We start from the raw sequence: 19,648 nt of genomic DNA on the forward strand, positions 1-19,648 counted from the left end.
CACTTTTGCTTCTGTTATCAAATACTTGAAATCTGTGCCCTCTTGTTCTCTCCTCAGGAGTGGGAACAGTTTCTCTCTATCTACTCTGTTCAGACCTCTCAGCCTTCCCTTCTCAAAGGAAAACAGTCCTAACTTCTCCAATCTATCTACATAACTAAAATTCCTCATCCCTGGAACCATTCCCATGAATCTTTTCTGTACTGCCTCCAATGCCCTCATGTCTTCCCTCAAGTGCGGTGCCCAGAACTGGACGCAATACTCCAGCTGAGGCCGAACAAGTGTCTTACACAAGTTCAACTTCCTTGTTCTTGTACTCTATGTCCCTATTAATAAAGCCCAGGATAATGTGTGCTTTATTAATCTGTCTCTCGACCTGTCCTCCATCTTCAATGACTTATGCACATATACATCAAGGTCCCTCTGCTCCTGCACCCACTTTAGAATTGTGCCCTTTATTCTATATTGTCTCTCCATGTTCTTCCCACTAAAATGAATCACTTCACATTTCTCTGCATTGAACTTCATCTGCCACCTGTCTGTCCATTCCACCAACTTGTCTGTCCTTTTGAAGTTCTACACTATCCTTCTCACAGTTCACAATGCTTCCAAGTTTCGTGTCATCTTCAAACTTTGAAATTGTGCCCTGTACACCAAGGTCTAGGTCATTAATATATAATCAGGAAAAGCAAGGATCCCAACACTGATTGCTGGGGAACTCCACTACAAACCTTCCGCCAACCCGAAAAACATCCATGAACCACTACTCTTTGTTTCCTGTCACTCAGCCAGTTTCGTATCCATGTTGCTACTGTACCTTTTATTCCATGAACTACACGTTTGTTCACAAGTCTGTTGTGTGGCACTGTATCAAGCGCCTTTTGAAATTCCATGTACACCACATCAACAGCATTGCCCTCATGAACCCTCTCTGTTACCTCCTCAAAAAAACTCCAGCAAGTTAGTTAAACATGATATTCCCTTAAGAAATCCATGCTGCCTCTTTAATTAACTAGCATTTGTCCATGTGACTATTGATTTTGTCCCGAATTATTTTTTCTAGAAGTTTTTCCACCACCAAAGTTAAACTGACTGGCCTGTCGTTGCTGGGTTTATCTTTACATCCTTTTTTGAATAAAGGTGTAAAGTTTGCAATTCTACAGTCCTCTGGCACCACCCCCCGTGTCTTGAAAAATGATGACCAGTGCCTCTGCGATTTCCACCTTCATTTCCCTCAGTATCCTTGGATGCATCTCATCTGGTCCTGGTACTTTGTTCACTTTAAGTACAGACAGCCTATCTAATACTTCCTCTTTATCAATTTTAAACCCCTCTAGTGTCTGAATTACCTCCTCTTTCAACATTGCCTAGGCTGCATCTTCTTCCTAGGTAAAGACAGATGCAAAGTATTCATTTAATACCTCAGCTATGCCCTCTGCCTCCATGTATAAATCCCCCTTCTGGTCCCTAATCAGCCCCACTTCTCCTTTTACCACCCTTGTACTATTTATATGTCTATAGAAAACTTTGGGATTTCCTTTAATGCTAGCTGCCAGTCTCTTTTCATTCTCTCTCTTTGCTTCTCTTCTTTGCTTTTTCACCTCCCCTTTGGACCTTCCATATTCAGCCTGGTTCTTAATAGTATTTTTTACCTGGCATCTGTCATAAGTACACTTTTTCTTTATCCTAGTCTCTACCTCTTTTGACATCCAGGGAGCTCTGGATTTTTTTGCCCTACTTTTCCCATTTGAGGGAACATACCTTGACTGTGCCTGAACTATGTCTTCTTTGAAGGTAGTCCATTGTTCACCTACCGGTTTTCCTGCCAACTTTTGACTCCAATTTATTGCCCCAGCTCCTTTCTTACCTCATTGAAGTTGGCCTTCCCCCAGTTAATTATTCTTACCCTGGATTTCTCTTTGTCCTTTTCCATAATCAGCCTAAACCTTATGATATAATGATCACTATCCCCTAAATGTTCTCCTACTGATACTTGATCCACTTGGCCCACCTCATTGCCAGGTCTAGCAGTGCCTCCTTTCTCATTGGACCAGCAACATACTGTTGTAGAAAAATTTTCCTGAACACACTCTAGGAACTCTTGCCCCTCACTGCTCTGGGAGGTTTTGATAGAGTAGATAGTGAAAACTATTCCCTTTGGCAGAGGTCATAAATTTAAAAGCATTGGCAAAACATCTAGAGGGGAGCTGAGGAGAACTTTTCTCATTGGGTTTTTTGGATCTGGAACACTCTATCTGAAAAGGTGGTGTAAGCTGAATTGCATAAATAATTTAAAAGGAATGTTGGACAGGTTCTTGAGGATGAGCAGCTTACAGGGTTACAGACAAAGTGCGGGGATGTGGGGCCAAACACGACTGCTCTTTCAAAGAACCAGCATGGGCAGAATGGCCTTCTTTTATACGATTGGTTTCTATGATTCTATCTGAATTGACAGGCATACGCTCCATTTGGGTTTGAGCTGTGTTGAGGGCCCCCTTTGAGATACTCTAGTTTCTGTTACCAGCAATGAGGCAGCTCACTCACTGATCCCAGGAGACTGGTGGCTTTTAGCGAGTCTCTGATTTATCTGCTGCCTTTCTCTAGATTGGTTTTGACTGATAAATGGGTATTTTTATTCTTGAATTGACAGCTGAAAGGTGACTTAATTAACGGTCTTTATAATTATAAAGGGGTTCGTAATGGTAGACACTAATAATTCCAATAGAATATTCAGGAGAAACTTCTTTGCCCAGAAAGTGCTAAGAATGTGGAACTCACCACCACATGGAGTAGTTGAGGCGAATAACATAGATACAGTTGAAGGGATGTTAAATAAGCACATGAGGAATACAGGAATCGAAAGTTATGCTGATGGAGTTGGATGAAGAGGGGTGGGAGGAGGCTCCTGTAGAGCATAAACACTATCATATACCTGTTTCTGTGCCACACATTCTATCTGCAACGTGCCAGCATATGGACCTTGTGAGGGCAGAACCGGTTTCCACTGTGCTGCCTCCACAGTTTTGACAAGCCTGCTGATACCCTGTTTATGTTCACACATGGTAAATGGGCAGCTGGGCGAGGTACTAGAGGGTAACTGGAACTCATAGAATCATTACCCCTGTGGGAGGGGGCATGTGGGACAAACAACAAAACAAAAACTATGCTGAAATTCTCAACATTTCTTGAATGAGAGAAGAATGGGAATCCCTTTGGCTGCAGAGCTGCCCTTGCATTCCGCAAAGAATTATCCATGTGCTTTTGCTACTGTCTCCTTCCCAGACCTTTTCCCATTTCTGATTTTCTTCTTCCCTGCTTCATTGTCCTTTGTTTCCCAAACCTTTTATTTTCCAGGTTATTAGTTCACAGATAGGATAGATAGAGAGAGGTTATTTCCGCTGGCTGGGGACTCTTGGACCAGAGGGCATAGTCAAAACATTAGAGCCAGACTTTTCGGGAGTGAAATTAGGAAACACCTCTACACCCAAAGAGTGGTCGAGGTTTGGAACTCTCTTCCACATAGCAATTGATGCTCGATCAGGTGTAAATTTTAAATCTGAGATTGATACATTTTTGTTCTCCAAAATTATTGAGCAATATGGAGTTAGGTCGCAGATCTTCCATGATCTCCATGAATGGCAGAACAGGCTCAAGGAGCTAAATGGCCTCCTCCTGTTCCTCTGTTTGTACTTTACTCCCGCTACTTGTTGGGGGAATACTGAATGAGTGGTAGTGGAAGACGGGTGATCTATTTTGCAGAAGGTGTGGAAGATCATGTGGCCCACACACTAGCTAACATGAAGGGAAAACAAAAGAACGAGAGAGAAATAAATGCGCACACTGATATATCCACTCCTTTGAGGTGAAATCATGCAGTGTAACAGTAACATACACAATTGCCTCCTGCCTGACTTCCTTTATATTCAATATGTAATTTGATGGTTTTCAAAATATTTGTACAGATTATTGTGATTGTAATTAGAACAGAGATACTGTCATTGACTTTTAAGCGGGTTAATACCCTTGTTCAAATGTCAGCTGGCACAATTAACACATTCACATGTTCTATCACACTGTGCAGAATGGAAGGATAGACTACTTAATTCCTAAAGAAATTACTGTGGCAATAATGATCATTTCTTTACATCTCCATTAAAATAATTGGTAATTGAATGTGCTATGACGGCATTAAGCATTCCTCCACTATTATAGTAAGCAGTTATTTCTAAATCGATGATGCGATGACCTGCCAAGCTCTGGCCATGTTTTGAAATTGGTTTGAATGCATCAGCCGTGACTCAGTTGGTAACACCCTCACCTCTGAATCAGAAGGTTCCGAGTTCAAGTTCCACTCCTTGACTTGAGCATAGCAATCAAGGCTGATGTTCCAATGCAGTACTGTTAAACGAAGGCTTCATCTGCTCTCTCAGGTGGACATAAAAGATCCTGTAGCTCTATTTTGAAGAAGGGGAATTATCCATGGTATCCTGGCCAATATTTATCAACATCAAAAAAACAAATTATCTGGTCATTATTAATTGTATATTAATTTTGTTTAATTGTATGGAGGTAGTTGGCATTAACTGGGCATTCACTTGAGCTCCCTGTAAATAGACAGACGAAAACTGTGGTTGTTGGTTTAGGAGATACATGCTTATAATGTGTAGCTCTGTAAATAAATAAGTGAGTAAAGATTGGCTACAGTTCTGTCCTCCACCAACTGGCTTTCTGGAATAGAACAATTATCACGATACAGGTTGTGCACAAATTGGCTGTAAAACATTTTGAGATGCCTATGGGTTATGAAAGGTACTATATAAATACAATAAAAACAAGAAATGCTGGAAATACTCAACAGGTCTGGCAGCATCTGTGGATGACGTCCATAGTGAAGAGGAGGCGGTTGGGGCCAGGAAACTGGAAATTGTCAAAATGACGTAGGGCGTCAGAAGAGTCACGGATGTTGGTGGGAGGAGACTGGACTAGCGGAGAAAAGATAGAGTCAAGATAGGAAGAAATAAGTTCAGTGGGGCAGGAGCAGGCTGACACAATGGGTCTGCTGGGACAGTCCTGTTTGTGGATTTTGAGAAGGAGGTAGAAGCAGGCTCTCCGGGGTTGAGGGACTATGAGGTTGGAAGCTGTAGAGGGAAGATTTCCAGAAGAGATGAGGTCAGTGACAGTCCTGTGGACAGTAGCTTGATGTTCGGTGGTGGGGTCATGGTCCAGAGGGAGGTAGAAAGAAGTGTTTGAGAATTGGCGCTGATTCGCTGCCAGGTAGAGGTCGGTACACCATACAACAACAGCACCACCCTAGTCTGCAGGTTTGATGACCATTTCGGGGCTAGACCTGAGAACGGAGTGCCTCAAGTTCAGAGGGGGACAGGTTAGAGTGAGTGAGGGGGACAGAGAAATTGAGATGACCAATGTCTCGCCGACAGTTTTCAATGAAAAGATCAAGAGCGGGTAAGAGGCCAGGGGGAGGGGACCAGGTAGGGGGAGAATGTTGGAGGCGGATGAATGGGTCTACTGATCGGGGAGGAGTCCTGGTCAAAGAAGTGAGCCCGGAGGCGACGGATATAGTGAATACATGGCAAGGGGTCAGATCAGAAGGGGTGGGGTCAGAGGGAAGAGAAGGGGAAGAAGGATCTGGAGGGGCATTAGTCTCCATGAGCTGCAGGAGCTTGCGTTCCTCGACACCTGAAAGGAAGAAGAAAAGTTTTTTGTCAATGCGTCGGATGAGACGAAGGATGAAATGAAACTACGGAGTAGAACAGCTTTGAGATAAGGTGAGGTGATGCTGCTGGAGAGACAGGTTCAGTGTGTACATGTGGCGGCGCATAGCACTGAGCGTGGATCTCAGGATGCGGCGAGAATAGCAGTCCGAGGAATGTTATATTTCTCGGAGATGCCTGTAATCCTGGGTGGATTCAAAACTTGATGGGTGAAACTGCAGTTGGAATCCACGTAGAATAAGTCGGAGCCGGAGACGGTCATTGAGGAAGGAGATGTGGCTGTGAAAATTAGTTTTAGTAGACACTTTATCAAACACCAGGAGGGAAATAGAAAGCAATGAAGGTGAACAAGGTAAAAGACCTGCTGAGTATTTCCAGCATTTCTTGTTTTTATTTCAGATTTCCAGCATCTGCAGTATTTTCTATATAAATGCAAGTCTTTTTTCTTTTTCGCATGTGCTCAAACTACTTGTTTAAAACTAGCTAAACTGATTAATGGGTGTCTCCATGATTATTGTTTGTTCCCTTGCTCCCTTTCTGTCTTATTTGGTAATTTTCTGCCATTGTTTATGCTATCATAACAAAGAGGTACGAACACTGGCAGGCGTGGCATGTCCTATTCAAGGCAATTATTTCAAGAATGCCAACAACAAAAACTGCAATTTGTATTGATATAGCACTCTAACTTAACAAAACATCCCAAGGTGCTTCACAGGAGCATTATAAAACAAAATATGGCATCGAGCCACATAAGGAGAAATTAGGTCAGATGGCCAAAAGCTTGGTCAAAGAGGTAGGTTTTAAGGAGTATCTTAAAGGAAGAGAGTGTAGGGAGGGAATTCCCGAGCTTTGGGCCAAGGCAACTGAAGATGTGACCACCAATAGTGGGAGTGACTAACATTGAAGGTTCTTAAGAGGCCAGAATTAGAGGAGCACAGATATCTTGGAGGGTTGTGAGACTGGGGAAGATTACTGAAAGTCAAGCCTAAGATCATGGTTTACCGGGCAGCAGTGATCCCTGCACTCCTATGCTTCGGAGATTTGGACAACCTGCAGCAGGCACCTCAAAGCACTGGAGAAGTATCAGCAGAGGTGCCTCTGCAAGATCCTCCAAATCCAGTGGCAAGAAAGGCGGTCCAACAGCAGCGTCCTCTCCCAAGCCAACCTGCCCAGCAACGGGGCACTAATCACCCAAAACCAGCTCCGCTGGGCGGGACATGTCATTCACATGCCTGACACCAGACTCCCAAAGCAGCTGTTCTACTCAGAACATGTTTGCGGCAGGAGACTCCCAGGAGGACAGCAGAAAAGCTTTAGAGATGTCCTCAAATCATCCCTGAAGAGATCTGACATCCCCGTCAACTCGTGGGGTGACTGCCCTAGATGGAGAAAGTTCATTCAGGAAGGCATTGTACCCCTTGAGGGGCTTTCAGGGACATGCAGAGATGAACTCGAGGTATCGGAGGGAGCACACAAACCTCCAAACTATTCATTGACCTGACCCTCATGTGGCAGAGTCTGCAGATCATGCATTGGACAGCTCAGCCATCTCAAAACCTGTCAAACTGGAGTGGAAGCAAGTCACCCTCGATCCCAAGGGACTGCCTAAGAAGAGTAAACAGAGATAGGGAGGGGTTGAGGCCATGAAGGGATTTGAAAATAAGAATGAGAATTTTAAAATCAATATATTGTTTGACTAGGTGCCAATGTAGTTAAGCGAACACAGAGGTGATGGGGGAATGGGACTTGGTGCGAGTTAAGCACAGGCAACAGAGTTTGGATGACCTCAAGTTCACAGAAGGTAGCATGTGGGAGACCAGCAGCAGATGAACTGAGACGGGGGCAAAGTCATGGTGATGTTACAGAGGTGGAAATAGGCGGTCTTGGTGATGGTGTGAGTATGAGGGTCAGCAGCTAATCTTGTGTCACAGGACACCAAGGTTGTGAACAGATTGGCTTAATCTCAGACTGTTGCCAGGGAGAGGAATGGAGTCGGTAGCTAGGGAATGGAGTTTGAGCAGGGACTGAAAACAATGGCTTCAGTCTTCCCAATATTTAATTTGAGGAAATTTCTGCTCATCCGGTACTGGATGTTGGACAAGCAGTCTGATAATTTAGCAACAGTGGAGGAGTCGAGAGAGGTGGTGGTGAGGTAGAGCTGGGTGTCGACACTGTACATGTGAAAATTAACACTGTGCTTTTGGATAATGTCACCGAGGGGCAGCAAGTCGATGAGAAATAGGAGGGGACCAAGGATAGATCCTTGGGGGACACCCAAGGTAATGATGCAGGAGCAGGAAGAGAAGCGATTGCAAGTGATTCCTGGCTATGATTAGATGGAGAAGAATGGAACCAGGTGAGAGCAGTCCCACCCAGCTGGATGACAGTAGAGAGGTGTTGGAGGAGGATGGTGGGGTCAACCATGTCAAAGGCTGCAGACAGGTCGAGAAGGACAAGGAGGGAAAGTTTACCTTTGTCACAGTCACATAGGATGTCATTTCTGACTTTGATAAGATCTGTTTTGATACTGTGGCAGGGGCAGAAATCTGATTGGAGGGATTCATACATGGAGTTCCAGGAAAGATGGACATGGATTTGGGAGGTGACAACACGTTCAAGGGCTTTGGAGAGGAAGAGGGGAAGTTGGATGATCAGTTTAGTGGGATAAGATCGAGGCAGCAGGAGGTGGATCTCATGGACAAGATGAGCTTGGAGAGGACATGAGGGGAGATTGGAGAGAAACAAGAGAAAGATGCGAGTTCAGGGCTTGGGCAGGGAGGAGTATTAGAGGAAGTTTGGCCAGGTGGGCTAGTGGAAGAGAGAGACGTGGCAGAGACAGCTGGTCGGATGGTCTCGATCTTATTAACAAAGAGGTCCATGAGCTTCTCATACGTTTTTGTCGGAGGGTGGAGGGGATGGGGAGAGGAGTTTAAGAAGACGGTCAAGAGCTTAACTCCAAGGTGACGCTTCTTGTTTGCTTATAACAGACTGCTGTTTGCTTTGATTAATTTTTGTGCCTGCACCTCTATTGAGTTATCATCTGTCTGTGTCTGCCCATCATTGATAGGTACATGTTTTTCTGACCACTCCTTTGCCGGTGTGCTTTGTCTTTCTAGTGGCCTCTTACCCAGCTTCCATTCTGCTTTACTTGTAATTCAATCCCTTTGAACTTCTAAATCTATTTATGTATGTGACTGCGAATGTAACAAACAAAATGAGGGCTTTGAAATTGGCGACTATCCCACAGTGCCATGTGGTCCGGGATGTCACTGAACGGCTGCAGGGCATCCTGAATGGGGAGGGTGATGAAGCAGAGGTCATGGTACATGTTGGTACCAATGACATAAGTAGAAAGAGGGATGAGGTCTTGCATGAAGAATTCAGGGAGTTAGGCAGTAGACTGAAAAGCAGGACCTCTCGGGTTGTAATCTCTGGATTACTCCCAGTGCCACGTGCTAGCGAGTATAGAAATAGGAAAATAGCACAGATATGAATGCGTAGCTTAAGAGTTGGTGCAGGAGGGAGGGTTTTAGATTCCTGGACCACTGGGACCGTTTCTGGGGAAGGTGGGACCTGTACAAGCGGGACGGTCTACATCTGAACCAGAGGGGGACTAACATCCTTGCTGGCGGGTTTGCTAGTGCTGTCGGGAAGAGTTTAAACTAATTTGGCGGGGGGAGGGGACGCAGACTCCTAGCAGAATAGGGACACAGCTAAACACAGGAAAGCGAACAAGTCAGAGGGAATACAGCGGAAGTAAGTTTCAAGGGAGTAAGACCAGGATGGAAGGCCTCTACTTTAATGCCAGGAGTATTGCAGGTAAAACAGATGAGTTAAGGGCAAGGATTGACAGGTGGAATTGTGATCTAGTAGCCATCACGGAGACATGGTTGAGGGAGGGGCAGGATTGGCAGCTCAATATCCCGGGATATAGAATCTTCAGGCGAGACAGAGGAGGGGGTAAAAGAGGAGGGGGCATTGCAATATTAGTTAAGGAATCAGTTGCTGCATTAAGGAGAGATGATATCTTGGAGGGGGAATCAAATGAAGCTTTATGGGTAGAGTTTGGGAATAAAAAAGGGACAGCCACATTGCTAGGTGTTTATTATAGACCCCCCGATAGTCAGCGGGAAATTGAGGAGCAAATATGTGCGCAATTTGCAGAGGTGTGTAAAAATAATAGGGTAATTATATTAGGTGATTTCAACTTTCCCAACATTAATTGGGATAGTCCTCGTGTTAAGGGCTTAGATGGAGTGGAGTTCTTAAAATGTATACAGGAGAACGTTTTAGCTCAATATGTAGAGGATCCAACAAGGGAGGGTGCAGTGCTGGACCTAATTCTGGGGAATGAAGCCAGACAGGTGGTTGATGTGTTGGTGGGGGAGCATTTTGGTGATAGTGACCATAACATGGTACAATTTAAGCTTGTTATGGAGAAAGAAATAGACAAGTTGCAAAAAAAGGTTTTGGATTGGGGGAGAGCGAATTTTAGTAAAATAAGGCAGGATCTGGCCAAGGTAGACTGGATACAGTTACTTGTCGGGAAATCTACAGAAAGAGCATTCAAAAAGGAAATGGAGAGGGTACAGGCCCAACATGTTCCCTCTAGGGTCATGGGTAGGAGCAACAAGCCCAGAGAACCATGGATGACAAGAAACATTCAGGGTACGATGAGAAGGAAAAGAGAGGCTTTTAGCAAATCAATGGAAGCATTAGTGGAGTACAGAAAGTGTAGGATGGAGCTTAAGAAAGCAATTAGGAGAGCAAAGAGGCAATATGAGAAAGCTCTGGCTGGTAAAAGTAGGGAAAATCCCAAGATATTCTATAAGTATATCAATGGGAAGAGGATAACCAGGGAAAGAGTAGGACCCATTAGGGACCAAGGGGGAAATTTGTGGGTGGAGCCAGAGGACATTGGGAGGGTGTTGAACGAATACTTCACATCTGTCTTCACCCAAGAGAATGACGATGAGGATATGGAACTTAGAGATAGACACTGTGAGGTTCTTGAACAAATTGTCATAGGGAGTGACAAGGTATTGGAGGTTTTGGAAAGCTTAAAAGTGGACAAATCTCCCGGTCTGGACGATTTGTGTCCCAGGATGCTGTGGGAGGCGAGGGTGGAGATTGCAGGGGCTCTGACCCTAATTTTTAATTCCTCTCTGGCCAAAGGGGAGGTGCCAGAGGACTGGAGAACAACTAATGTGGTCCCACTATTTAAGAAAGGTTGTAGAGAAAAACCAGGGAACTACAGACCAGTCAGTCTCACGTCAGTGGTAGGGAAACTATTGGAGAAAATTCTGAATGAGAGAATCTATCTCCACTTGGAGTGGAAAAATTTGATTAGGAATAGTTAGCATGACTTTGTCAGAGGGAGGTCATGCCTAACAAATTTGATTAAATTTTTTGAGCATGTGACCAGGTGTGTAGATGAGAGTAGTGCAGTTGATGTAGTTTACATGGATTTCAGCAAAGCCTCTGACAAGGTCCCACATGGGAGACTTATCAAGAAAGCAAATGCACATGGGATACCGGGTAACTTGATCAGGTGAATTCAAAATTGGCTTAGCTGTAGGAGACAGAGAGTGATGACAGACGGCTGTTTTAGTGACTGGAAGCCAGTGTCCAGTGGCGTACCACAGGGATCTGTGCTGGGTCCCCTATTGTTTGTCATTTATATAAATGACATAGATGACTATGTGGGGGGTAGGATCAGTAAGTTCGCGGATGACACAAAGATTGGCCGAGTGGTTAACAGTGAGCTGGAGCGTCTTAGGTTACAGCAAGATATAGACGGGATGGTCAAATGGGCAGAAAAGTGGCAGATGGAATTTAACGCTGAAAAGTGTGAGGTGATACACTTTGGAAGGAGTAATGTGACACGGAAGTATTCAATGAATGGCCTGACACTGGGAAGTTCCGAGGAACAAAGGGACCTTGGCGTGTTTGTCCGCAGATCTCTGAAGGCAGAAGGGCAGGTTAATAGGGTGGTGAAAAAGGCATATGGGACACTTGCCTTTATCAATCGAGGCATAGATTACAAAAGCAGGGAGGTCATGTTGGAATAAAAACAAAAAATGCTGGAACCACTCAGCAGGTCTGGCAGCATCTGTGGAAAGAGAAGCAGAGTTAACGTTTCGGGTCAGTGACCCTTCTTCGGAACTGACAAATATTAGAAATGTCACAGGTTATAAGCAAGTGAGGTGGGGGTGGGGCAAGAGATAACAAAGGAGAAGGTGTAGATTGGACAAGGCCACATAGCTGACCAAAAGGTCATGGAGCAAAGGCAAACAATATGTTAATGGTACCATGACCGAGGTGTACAAGATTATGAGGGACATGGACAGGGTGGATAGGGAGCAGCTGTTCCCCTTAGTTGAAGGGTCAGTTACGAGGGGTCACAAGTTTAAGGTGAGGGGCGGGAGGGTTAAGGGGGATTTGACCCCTTAAGGTCAGGTGTCTTTAATGCATCGGTACAGACTCAATCGGCCGAAGGGCCTCTTCTGCACTGTATTATTCTGTGATTCTGGCTGAAGGCTGAGGGGTGGAGGAATGAAGTGGGAGGTTGGAAGAGTCCCACATGGCTGGACATTGCAGGCCAGATTTATTGTAAGATGATTGGTTCGAATCCTTGTTCATTAGAGTGAAGTCTTCATGGCAATGGAAATCATTTTTGTTTTGCCAAAATGCAAGGAATTCAATGCAACTGAAAATCAATCGAAAGGTCATCCAAATTTGGTAGCATCTTGTATTCAGAATATAGACACATCTCTGATTAAATAGTTGGCGGGTTTCTGGGCAGTAAGTGAGATCAATGATGTGCAACATCTCTCAGGAATTCCTCTGAGCTTCAGCACTTGTTGTATGACGTGTGATTTGCTGCTGCCCTGGTACTACCATTTTGAAGACAGAGTCCTGGGTATTGTGACTCCCAAGTGACAAGGATCACTTGTTGTAGAAAATCATTTGCCCAAGCAATTAAATCGTGACCAGAGGAAGATAAAGATCAACCTCGAATTGTCTCTGTTAAATGAAACGCAGTCAGCTGGTCCATTGGGACCTCTGCTTGGAACAGGGCCAGCTAATAAACAATATTCTGACAAATCACCGTGCAAGCATCCTGGTTCTAATCCTTAACAACATAATATGGGCCAGGAAACCTGCTGCCAAATGAGCTCCTTTGTAGCTGTCCCTGAGAGCTGGATCCTGTAGTTTCCAGCATCCTAGAAGCATAACCTATAACAAACCCTGGCCCTCTCCCAAAGCCTCCTCCTTAGAGGTCCATAAACCAACTCCCTTACAAAGTCTGGCAGTCAGGCACTTAGAATGTCTACATTTCCTCTTCATCTTTGTCATCTCCCCTGTCCATTTGTCTAAGGGGCATTGGGTCTGTCAGGGAGCCTCGGTCAGCATTAATTGTGTCCAGTACTCCAAGTATCTTTTCAAATTGTTTGTTCCTCTGTCTTCCTGCAGTCATGCCAAATATTGAGAAGTTGCTGTCCAATGATTGGAAAGACAAGCTGCTGGAAAAGTGTTCGTTGAGCAGCAAAGATATCAAAGGTACAATCTCAATCAATAGCACCATTACTTTTACAGTTGCAATAAGTCCCTCCACTAGCTGTCGAATCTTTTCCATTTACTGTGGGTAAACTGTTAAACTTGTGTGCAGTCCCTCCAGCTGTTCACGTTTGCAAGCTCCTCTTGTCGGTGCTCAAAGCAAATCCGCTGAAAAATGGTTTGATGCGTTTCTGACAAACATTGTCTCCGCTTCGAGCGAGGGAGCTGGGTATGTGGAAACGTGTGGATATTGTTGTGCGGCAGTCAAACAGGAGCGACAACTCATTCCTACAAAAAGTGCTACAATAAACACAATAGATACTGGAACTGCACAGCTTGTAAGGCAGCATCTGAAAGAAAGTGTAGTTAGGTCTTAGTGACAAAAGCAGAGCTTCATCAGTCATCAAACAAGGAAAATGTCTGTTATCATTTTATAATGCAGCTATTGAGGTAGTTAATGGCATAGAAATTTGCCTGCAAGGCCTCCTAATGATGAGCAGAGTGTGCACGCTAATTATTTACCAGAAGTGCATTGTCAATATGCACAGCCCACTCTTGAAACAGGCGTTAGGCCCCTTACTTGCATGTGCAAAGAGACTAACGTCTATTTTAAAGCTTACCTTTGCAAGATTGGTTTGCCTCGAGACAACCAGCATGCCCAAATTTCCAAGCCTCTCTCTTTACTTTCAATATATATAGGGAGAGTTATAGGGAGAGTCTGGATAAGGTACAAACTATGACTCATCAAGTGATTCTACACAACAGTTGTGCAATCGTGCCTTTAACATAGACTAAAATAAAATTGACTAACTTCGTCTGTTCATCTGGAATTTATACTGCAGTTTTTCCTGTATTTGTCAGCTAGGCTCTGAGGAATATTGCCTTCCCCAAGTACAAATCATAGTAGGAAGTCTCCAAAGACTCTGTCCTCAAGTCTTGCAGGTTATTGGACCTTACACTCTGAAGATGTTTGAACTCTTGAACTCAGTCTTTGTCTTTTAAGTGTTTATACCATTGGTAACTTTATTGTAGTTTTCTGCCTCTATCTAACTTGTAAATAAATCTGATTATCTATTTTAGCCTGGACCTAATAGTCTGATACTAACTACCTAGTTTCTCCTCATGGTGGCCAGTGTCTAATACAGGTCCTGACTGACCTGTGCATTTCCAGAATTTTTTGTCTTTATTTCAAATTTCCAGTTTTTTGCTTTTTACTCTTCTGTATGATCATCCTGTTTAGTGGGAGGTTGTTTATTTGGATAATGTTGGTAAAATGGTTTCAAGTAGGGATGCCAGCTCTAGTTAGACATATTCCTGGAGGTGTCACTACATGACCTCCTGCCTTCGACTGTCCTGCCCCCGCATTCCCACCATTGAAGGGCACAGAGGGGACAAAATTCTTGAACTGTGTTCAAGAGAACTTTTTTAGCCAGCACGTAACAAGCCCAACGAGAGAGGGCGCAATTCTAGATTTAGTCTTCGGTAATGAAGCTGGGTAAGTGGATGAAGTAACAGTGGGTAACCATTTTGGAGATAGTGACCATAATACAGTTAGTTTTAGCATGATCATGGAAAAAGACAAAGATAAAACAGAAGCAAAAGTTCTAAGTTGGGGGAAGGCAAAATTTACAAAACTGAGGGGTAACCTGGACTGAGTGCAGCTACTTGAAGGGGAATCAGTGGCAAACCAGTGGGAGGCATTCAAAAGTGAGATACTACCGGCACAGGGTAGACATGTCCCCACAAAGATATAGGGTGGTGTTGTCAAATCTAGAGCCCCCTGGTTATCTAGAAGCTTACAGGGTAAGTTAAAGCAGAAAAAGAAAGCTTATGATGATCACAAAAATCTTAATACTTTAGGAAGCTTAGAGGAGTATAGAAAGTGCAGGGGTGCTGTAAAAAAGGAAATTAGAAAAGCAAAGAGAGAACATGAAAAATTATTGGCAAGTAAAATCAAGAAAAACCCAAATATGTTTTATCAGTACATTAAGAGTAAGAGGATAACTAAGGAAAGGGTAGGGCCTATCAGAGATGTACAAGGGAACTTATGCATGGATGCAGAAGATGTGGGCAGGGTTCTTAATGAGTTTTTTGTCTCTGTCTTCACAAAGGAGAGGGTTGATGCAGACATTGTAGTTACAGAGGACAAGTACAGAGGAGAAATATTAGATGCGTTAAGCATAATGAGAGAGGAAGTACTAGAGGGTCTGACATCCCTGAAAGTGGATAAGCCACCAGGGCCGGATGGATTACATCCCAGGTTGTTAAAGGAAGCTAGGGAGGAAATAGCGGATGCGCTGAGGATCATCTTCAAATCCTCACTAGATATAGGCGAGGTACTAGACGATTGGAGGTCTGCAAATGTTGTCCCATTGTTTAAAAAGGGTGCGAGGGAGAGGCTAAATAATTATAGGCTGGTCAGTTTGACCTCGGTGGTGGGTAAATTATTAACAATTCTGAGGGACAGGATAAACTGTCCACTAGGAAAGGCACGGATTAATCAGGGATATTCAGCATGGATTTGTTAAGGGAAGGTCATGTCTTACGAACTTGATTGAGTTTTTTGCGGAAGCAACAAGGAGGATTGATGAGGGTAGTGCAGTGGATGTGGTCTACATGGATTTTAGTAAAGCATTTGACAAGAGCCCACATGGCAGACTGGTCAGTAGAATGAAAGCCCATGGGATGCAGGGGAATGTGGCAGGTTGGATCCAAAATTGGCTCAGTGACAGGAAACAAAGGATAGTAGTTGAGGAATCACGTATGTGACCAGCCTGGTACACCACTATGCCAATAACAAACTGGGTGCAGCGAATCAGCTCGACAGATGTTGAAAGGAGAGGTTTGGAAAAGTTAGGAATGTTCTCCTTGGAATAGAAAAGGTTAAGAGGTGACCTAACAGATCACGGGATCACAGAATCGTTACAGTGCAAAAAGAGGCCATTCGGCCCATCGTCTCAGCACCAGCTCTCCGAAAGAGCAATTCCCTCAGTTCCATTCCCCTGCCTTATCCCCATATTCCTGCACCTTATGAGGAGCCTAGATAGAGTAGACAGGAAGGACCTGTTTCACCTCGCGGAGACATCAATTGCCAGGGAGAAGAGATTTAAAGTGATTGGTAGAAGGATTAGAGAGGACATGAGGGTGGTGGGTGTCTGGAATTCACTGCCAGGAATGGTGGTGAAAACGGAAACCCTCAATTCTTTTTAAAAGGTAAAATGCGCTGTAACCTGCAAGGTTATGGACCAAGTACTGGAAGATGGGATTAGATTGGGTGGCTAGTTTTTTTTGGCCAGCAGGGATACAGTGGGCTGAATGACCTCCTTCTGTGTCATAATTTTTCTCTGGTTTCTATGGTTCTAAGACTCTTCATTAACCAATTGAATGATTCTTGACTGTCGGATATTTTTATAACTAATAAACAAAAGTGTTCAAAGAAAATAAAAAGAAAATATAAATGGCAGTTGGCACAATGCAATGTATGGAGATTAATCTTTTTAATTCCTGGAGACTCCAGGGCATTCCTGGAGGATTGGCAACCCAAGCGGATCCAATGATGGCACCAAAGTGACTATGAAAGGGCAACTGTGTTTTATGCTAAACTTGGAGTCATTCAGTGTGTTGATGTCTTTTTTTTTTGATGGGCCAGGGACGGCAGAGAGTCTGGCAGAGAAGGAATTGCAGCTGCTGGTGATGATAAACCAGCTGTCTAGTCTCCGGGAGCAGCTGCTGACAGCTCATGCGGAGCAGAAGAACATGGCAGCCATGTTGTTTGAGAAACAGCAGCAACAGATGGAGCTGGCCAGACAGCAGCAGGAGCAGGTAGGTGGAAAAAGAACGAGGCAAGAGATGGAAGATCAGCGTGGCCTCAATAAAAGGCAGAACTTGCACAGGCCATTATTCACATCAAAGGTTGATGGGGGGTCAGGAGGTTACTGTACTGTAGAAAAGAAAATAAACTTCTATTTGTGTAGCATCTTATCACATCTCAGAAATATCTCAAAGGGCCTCACAGCAGTTAATTTCTTTGATGTGTAGTGACTTTTGAGGGTCATGTCTGTGTGAGGCATGCTCAATGAACCATCTGGCCTATCATTTTCGGATGTTGTTGTGTTGATTTTGTGAGCATTTTTTTTTTAACCCATAAGCAGTGGTGAAATGAACAACCAGTTCATTTGTCCTTGGTTGAGGAAGGAATGCTATCAAGAAGAACTCCTTTTCTTCAAACTGTGCCACATCTTTTAATGTCCATGTGAGCCATTAAGTGGCCTCGGTTTAAAATCTCATCTGATGAGCAGCACCTCCGACAATGCAGCATTCTCTTAGTGCTGCTCACCAGTATCAACCTGGTTTATGTGCTTAATCTGTGGGTTGAGAATATTACCAACAGAGCTGAACTAACAAACTGCAACATGAAACAGAATAAAACTCAGCCAAATCTCTTATAAATCTTGCTGTTTTTTTCTCTCTCTCCCATTTGCTTGCCCTCTCTCTCACTCGTGCTCAGTCTCACACACTCACTGCAACTTTATTTTCTTCTGTATTTCTCTCCTGCTCCATGTGGCTTTCAAAATAAAAATTCTCCCTCGTCGCCTTATTCCACTAAGCACGTTGACCAGGTTTAACTGCTGCAAGCCAAGTGCTGGCGCTGCTGTTAAGCCAACAACAGGGAGAGTGTGCGTGTGGCACATGGTGTCTTTGATAGTTGACTCCCCTACTGGGCTGGATTTAATAGGCCCCTGGAGATGGACTAGGAGGTGGGGTGGGGGATCGCATAGAATTGCGACGGGAAGTGTCGGAGGGCCCTGCACACCGCCATTAAGTCAGGGCGGGATAGACTGATGACAGCCCTCCCACCCAGAGGCCAATTGAGACCCTTCAGAGGAGGGGGGAGTGGGTCCTTCACCACACGGGGAGGGTGCCCAATGAAATGAGGTGAGCTCACTGCGGGCTTGGCGGGGGTGGGTGCCCTCCTCTGTGGGCAATCTGTGGCCCACGGAGGACCCCAGGCTGAAAACAACCCTCAACCCCACTCCTCCTGCACTCAGTGCCCACACTCCCTCTCCCCATCGCCACAGCCTGCCAGACTGGCCCCAGCAACCCTGCCTCACTTACCTTGTGTCCGAGTCTCCAGTGCTGCCGATACTACTGAGCTGGCAGCTCTTGGCGGCAGGATCCTCATCCTTAAAGGTATGGGGATCCCGACACCGAGCAGTTAATGGTTGAGGTGGGATTCCCAAAAGCCTTTTCGGCCTGGCCATGAGAGCCCCACCGGCTCCACTAAATTCAGCCCACTGTGTGGAAGACCCTCCGCTCTGCTCCAGACCTCCTTGTGGCAAAACGCAGTCACAAACCCAGAAGCTCTTACTCTGTCACAAGACACCCTCCACATTGGTTTTGGAGCTAATGTGGGTTTTAACACCATTTGCAACCAATTGCATTCAAAGTGGGTATACTGACTGTCCTAAAGATTACATTTTGACTTTTTTTAAAACCAAGTTTATTCCAAATACAGAACCTGAATCGAATAATAAATATGGACTCCCTACTGACCAAGGCCATTTACTTGTTGAATGGACTAAACATCATCTCCTTAGTTTCCATTGGACAGAATTCCCTAATGCAGCTGTCAAATATTATTAATTCAAACGTAAAATACTGGATGCTGGAAATCTGCTACATAAGTCAAAAATGCTGGAAATACTCAGCAAGTCGGGGACCGTCTACGGAGAAAGAGTCGCATTCCCATTCTTTTTTTGCCTTGCGCCATCATCCCTTTTCCTATTGAATTACTCCTGCCTTCCACCCTATCACACAGCTTCCATTTTGTCTTTCCTCCCCTCCCTTCCCCCCCCCCCCCCCTTTTCCCTGCTTCTGTACTTGCTTAAAACCTGTTGCTTCTCTAACTTTTTCCAGTTCTGACGAAAGGTCACAGGCCTGAAACATTAACTCTATTCCTCTCTCTTCTATGCTGTCTGAAATGCTGAGTATTTCCAGCATATTCTGTTCATACATCAAATATCATTCTGCTCATGCTGTTGAACAGTCGTAACCCTGCACTCATCCCATATCAATAGCAGCTCCAGAAAAATGAGCTTTCTATAATACTTTAGATGTGCAGAAAATACTATTTTTGTTGGTTTAATTTTCTCACTCTCTCGATAATGACCTAGAGTATAGCGGGAGTGTTGTTGTGAGCATCTGTGTATAATTCTCTTTTATTTTCATGAATATCTGTATTCTGGTTCTCCTTTCCAAAACATCGCTGTTGTACAAAATCTCGAGTGCATATTTAATTCTAGTTTTCATACATAAATCACTAATTGAAAAAAGATTTTTCTTCCCCTCCCCCACCAACA

The 19,648-nt window shown here is 44.4% G+C and overlaps 1 protein-coding gene across 6 annotated transcripts in view; it reads left to right on the forward strand.

Annotated features, from left to right (window-relative positions):
- The window catches only part of LOC137383959 (transcription factor SOX-13-like), a 224,584-nt gene that overhangs the window by 167,492 nt on the left and 37,444 nt on the right, over nucleotides 1-19,648 (forward strand). For all 6 annotated transcript variants that reach the window (XM_068057411.1, XM_068057407.1, XM_068057408.1 and 3 more), the window contains 2 exons: nucleotides 13,206-13,292; nucleotides 16,939-17,111. In XM_068057411.1, the coding sequence (XP_067913512.1) occupies nucleotides 13,206-13,292; nucleotides 16,939-17,111 (260 nt within the window). The remainder of the gene's footprint in view (nucleotides 1-13,205; nucleotides 13,293-16,938; nucleotides 17,112-19,648) is intronic.

This window comes from Heterodontus francisci, chromosome 25 (genome assembly GCF_036365525.1).
Source record: "Heterodontus francisci isolate sHetFra1 chromosome 25, sHetFra1.hap1, whole genome shotgun sequence".
NCBI lineage: Eukaryota > Metazoa > Chordata > Chondrichthyes > Heterodontiformes > Heterodontidae > Heterodontus > Heterodontus francisci.